This window comes from Sinocyclocheilus rhinocerous, unplaced genomic scaffold (genome assembly GCF_001515625.1).
Source record: "Sinocyclocheilus rhinocerous isolate Xijiao unplaced genomic scaffold, SAMN03320098_v1.1 scaffold1256, whole genome shotgun sequence".
Taxonomy (NCBI): Eukaryota; Metazoa; Chordata; class Actinopteri; order Cypriniformes; family Cyprinidae; genus Sinocyclocheilus; species Sinocyclocheilus rhinocerous.
This window is the reverse complement of record NW_015646445.1, coordinates 166299-172059: the sequence shown is the minus strand read 5'-3', so window position 1 is coordinate 172059 and position 5761 is coordinate 166299. Positions and strand designations below refer to the sequence as shown.

Here is a 5761-nt window from a genome sequence, read left to right as displayed (position 1 = left end):
TGTAACTGATTACAATTACTTTTATTTTGTAATTAAATTACGTAATTCCGTTACATGTAACTAGTTACTCCCCAACACTGTATATATATATATATATATATATATATATATGTGTGTATGTGTATATGTATATGTAATATTTTATAAATAACTCATTTAACACATCCTGCTTGACAACCCTTTTTTTTTTTTCAGAAAATGCTTTAACAACTATTTATTTGTTCTTTTACATTTGTGACAAAAAATTATTCTTTTGAACATTCTATTCATCAAATATTAGAATGATTTCTGAAAAATCATGTGACCTGACAGATATCAGTCAAATGCTTATCCTGACATTTAACTTGCATCAGTAGTTTGCTTCAGAGATATTGTGAGGGGAACTATCAGTTCCATCTTCATCTAACGTGTTTTCCGTTCTCAGGTCTAGAACTCCACCCCGTCACCGCCGCAGCCCCTCCCCTCCCTCCCGACAGCACCACTCCCCATCTTCACGCTCTGGCTCCTCGGCCCAGAGACACTCCCCATCTCCTCGCCACAGACGGGGTTCTATCTCTCCTCTTTACCGAGATCTTCCTCCTCCATCTTCATCCTCACCACCTCCCACTCAGTCCTCACGCCGCTCCCGCTCTCCGCTCACCCCGCAGAGAGACCCTTCACCATCACCCGCTACTCGCAGGTCCAGCCCCAGTGCTTGTCACCGCTCCCAGGGCAGAGAAAGGGAGAGGGGGAGGTCAGAGCGGGACAGGAGTCCCGCACTGCAAGAGAGACGGCATGAGCGCAGAGACGGTGAGAGACACACATCACAGAGTAATTACTGAGAAGGGCTATAACCATGTCTTGAATATTGTGAGGGGGACCAATTTTTTTTCTTTAAAGCTGCAGTCCTGAACTTTTTTTGGTTAAAAATGATCCGAAATCAATATTTGAGCAAGTACATAACCAGCCAGTGTTCGAAACTATCGCCTTACTTTAGCCCGATTCACAACGGTTAGCTTATAATAATGTTTTCTAATTTGAGTGGTACGGGTTAATATGTATTTAATTTATACAGTGAAGTGTTATTTTACATTTGTTTACTTTATTTCTGTACCTGAAAACTGTTAAACCTACCTAAAAAGCACTGTTTATTTAATATGTATCTTTGTTCTGTTGTATTTATGTAGGCCTGCTGAATGTTAAATGGATCCAATCCATGTTCATTAGAAATTATTTGATGATGCAGCAATAAAACTGCTAGTATAATTTAATGCAGGTGTTTTTGAACTTTGCTGATTTAAAACATGATCAAAATACTATCTATTTTGATGCCAAAATTTCAAATAAGAGAGAAAGTGACAAATATCGGTATCGGAATCGGCCAATAAGTGTTTGTTAAAATCGGTATCGGCCCCAAAAAATCCTATCAGTGCATCCCTAGTTGGAACCATTACACCGCTTAACAGCTAAACTTCACATTTATTTTTTAATTGTCGTGTAGCCCTGTATGGGTGTTGTGTTTGGTTTCCACCATACTTTTAGCCATGTGCAGGCTGCAGCTATTGAATAATTTAGTCACTGACAGACTTTTAAATCTCCTGCTCACTTAATTTCCTCTCTGCCTTAGAGAGCCGCGGAAAGCGTGAGAAAGACAGCAGCCGTGACGAGCGAGACTATGAGATTGAGCAGAGCTCTTCTCGAGATGACCGTGATGCCAGGGATGGCCGAGACCGGCGCGGTGAACGGGATAGAAGAGATGTCCGGGAAGAGCGCCAGCACCGCGCGGAGGTCAAAGACACTCGGGATACCCGTGCAGGAGAAACTCGAGACCGCTCAGGACGAGAATCCCTGGAGCACAGAGAGAGAGACCGGGAGAGAGAAAGAGAGAGAGAACGAAACGAAACCCATAGAAAGGAGGAAATGGCAGCCCAGGAGGAAAGGAATTATGGAAGAGGACATGGAAGGGAGGAATTGAGAAATGACAGTAGAGTGGACAACAGGAACGAATCTCGAGCTGAAAGAACAGGCAGAGGAAGGGGCCGTGGGGATGCCACAGACAAAGGTGAGAAGATAACGATGAGCCATATTCTTCGTCAGCTACATCTACAAAAGGCTATCACAATATTATCAAAATTTCACTACTCATGGTCAAAGAAATTCACAGTAACAAATAGTAATGTGATTATCAATGGAAAATAGAGAACGTTTAGTTTGTGTTTTCGTTTTTTTGGCCAATGAAGGTCACTACAAATGCAGTGTAGGGAATTAGAATTAGTGGCCATAACTGTACAAAAACATATAGAAATAACTTTTGATCAGCACTATCTGTTGCTGATTTACTTTTGCTGTTTAAAAATTCAGAACAACAAAAATACCACTTTAAAGCATAAAAAGCTAGAGGAGACTTAGAAAATGCTAGTAAAAATCAATGCAAATTGTACTTTTCATAAAATTTAACATTTATTAATTGCATCTTAGGAGGATTGCTATAATATAAGAGCTTGAAACATGAATTTAAAATTTTGTGAAATTTGTGATGAATTTTGTGTTTCAGTTTCTGCTCGTGGTGGTAGAGCGTCACAGGCTGACACTAGCAGTGCTAGTGGGCATGACAGCTGGGAGTCCCGCAGCAGTGGTCTGAGAGAGAGGAGCTCAGAGAGAAACACTGATCGTGATCGCTACGATAATGACAGACAGAGAGGAGAACAGCCCAGAGATGAACGACGGGGAGGACATGCAGAGAGAGACCGCCGTGACAATAGAGAAAGAGGTGACTGATAAGCAAGAGGTGTTCTTATTATTGGGAGATAGCAACCTTAGTGGCTCTAGAGTAACCCTCAACTTGGATCACCTGTGCCTTTATAACCAAACCAATCATGCCTTGATGCCATTAAAGTACTGTCAGAGATGACGGAGTATGACAGTCAATCACCGTTCATGGATACTATAAAAAAGAGCACAGAGATGTTCACAACAGGTCTATCTGTTCAGCATGCTTCTGTGTGTCAGATAAAAATAAATCCAGGCATAAGATGAAATTAACAGACGCACATATATCTTGGATGAAGCTTTTTTGGCATTTCTTTTTGCTAGGGATGCACCGATACCACTTTTTCCAGTACTCGCCCGATACCGATACTTTTATTTTTGCAACTTGCCGATACTACGAGTACAGGAGACCAGTATCGGTATCGGTGCATCCCTACTTTTTGCATTTGCCTTTTGGCATTTTAATACACAGATGTTCACTCTAATGGCAGATAGAGATTTACAGAGAAAATAAACCAAATTTCCTTCTTAAATATTCTGACGGTGAGGCATACTGCCATATAAAACTCCATGTAATCGCCTAAATTGGATCTAGTGTTAATGAAAACTGCCCAAACACACACAAACGTCATTAATATAATCTTTTTTTAATATAAGATTTCTGGAATGCAATGAATGAAATTGCAAAAAAAAGGATTTGTGTCCGGTAAGCTTGAAAGACAAAATGGCAGATAGCAACAGCACAGCAATTTGATTGGCTGTTTGGGCTGTCAATCATTTATCGTAAGGTCAATTATCTGTGACTTCTCACAAAACACTTGTTTTGTGTGTGTGTAAACTCCAAAAATAGATAAATTTAAAATTATTTTTAGTGACAAACATGTTGAAGATTAGTTTAATCACAAAAGCAGTTTTTTTCAGCGTACTGAAGAATCTCCTCCATTGGCATCCATTCAAAAACTGTCTTTTGTCTTCTCCCCAGTATACCACAGCATTATGCTTTTTTTCCTGAAATAAAATAAATTATGTGATTTTTTTTTTTTTTCTTCTTTTTTTACTACCCCTAATGTTGCTTCAAACCTGCCTGCTGTTATATTTTCTGTGCGATTCTAAAGGAGATTTGTGAGAAATGCTCATGTAGCTCCAAGTATAGAAATACAGTTTGTCTGTCAAGCTTCAAATAAGTCACAAAAAGTACCATTAAAAATAGTAACTATGACTTGTTTGTGATAGTTCAAGTCTTCTGAAGCCATTCAGTAGCTTTGTCTAAGAAACAGACAGAAATTTACGTTGTTTCACTTCAGGAAACTTTAAACGGGGTGCACAAGTCTGTGAACAATTTGTTTCACATCACAGGACATAGAGAGCAACTTTTGGTGTTACTGATCTGTTTTTGTTCAACAGAACAAAGAGCGCCTTCTCCTGTCCGCCAGCAAAACCGCAGTGAGGACATTGATCGTGAAGAGAGAAGAGATGATCGAAGGAATGATCGGGGGGATGACAGACGAGATGACCGGACCCGTGAGAGAGAGAAGGACAGGGATAGAGAAAGAGAGCGGGAACGGGAAAGAGAGAAGGAGAGAGAGAGGGAGAAAGAACGGGAAAGAGAGGCTGAAAGAGAGCGTGAAAGAGCCAGGGAGAGGGAGCGGGAGAGAGAGAGGGAAAGAGAGCGAGAGAGGGAGAGGGAGGAGAGAGAAAGAGAGCGGGAAAGAGAAAGAGAAGAGCGGGAAAGGGAGCGAGAAGAGCGGGAGAAAGAAAGGGAACGAGAGAGGAAGGAGAGGGAACGGGAGCAAAGAGAGAGAGAACGGCAGAGGGAGTGGGATGAGAGAGAAAAAGGGAGGGAAGAGAGGCGGGAAAGAAAAGATGATTCAAGAGATGACCGCTCCGCTCAAAATGCTCATGAAGAGAGAAAGAACACGTAAGTGCTCCAGTGTTGTTGGTCATTTTTACGGACAATCTCTTTTTAATTTAAATTTGTCTATTTTGAGTACATTAAAAAATAAAACACAAAAACTAAAATCAGTCATTTTAAATTCTGCAACTGAATTTAGACATCACAGCATTGCAATGTACAGTAGGCAATAGTGCCTTTACTTTTTTTTAAAGAAATACTTTAAAGCACTGAGCAATTGACTCCAAAGTTAATTGAAATGTAAAAATATGGGACATACTAAGCATGCATGTATACAATATCAATTGGGACCAATAAATTAAATCTCTTAAACACCATTAAACACCAGCGCTGTCTCGCGACTTAGCTGTAGAGTGTATAAAAGATTGTTCTATGGACTTCAGTATTCATTTTAATATATATGGTGATAGAGAGCTAGATGTATACCCATAGATTGAAAGCTAGAAGCTCTGAAATCACCTAATAATGCACAGGGTGTCCGCGGGTCCTTAAAAAGTCTTAAAAAGTCTTAAATAACGTTTTCCTAATATAAGGCCTTAAAAAGTCTTAAATTTGGATTCGATGGGTCTTAAATATTTTTGGTCTTATTACCGCTAAAATATCTTCAGTCTGACGGACCTAATGACTGTTTACAATCATTGGACAGACCGAAGATTTTTTTCTTCCCGCGGTAAATTACTGCGTCATCAGAGAGAATTGCAGTAAGTTAGGTATAAACAGGGTGTCCGCAGGTCCTTAAAAAGTCTTAAAATGTCTTAAATAACGTTTTCCTAATATAAGGCCTTAAAAAGTCTTAATGTCTTAAATTCGGATTCGATGGGTCTTAAATATTTTTGGTCTCATTACCGCTAAAATATCTTGTCTGACGGACCTAATGACTTAACAATCATTGGACAGACCGAAGATTTTTTTCTTCCCCGCGGTAAGTTACTGCGTCATCGGAAAGAATTGCAGTAAGTTAGCAGAATACAGAATACAAGGTCGCGCTAAGGCTCACTCTGTTTGTCTCGAGACTTCAGAACAAATGAGCGTAACAGCACACATAAACTCAGAAGAAACACACTGAGGTAAAAATTCAAAATGTTTATTATTACTCAATAT

General features: G+C 39.8%; 1 protein-coding gene across 1 annotated transcript in view; it reads left to right on the top strand.

Annotated features, from left to right (window-relative positions):
* The window catches only part of LOC107707838 (zinc finger CCCH domain-containing protein 13-like), a 28831-nt gene that overhangs the window by 5382 nt on the left and 17688 nt on the right, over positions 1–5761 (top strand). Inside the window, exons 11-14 of the mRNA XM_016511929.1 lie at positions 425–789; positions 1607–2041; positions 2534–2749; positions 4153–4666. Coding sequence (XP_016367415.1) covers positions 425–789; positions 1607–2041; positions 2534–2749; positions 4153–4666 — 1530 coding nt within the window. The remainder of the gene's footprint in view (positions 1–424; positions 790–1606; positions 2042–2533; positions 2750–4152; positions 4667–5761) is intronic.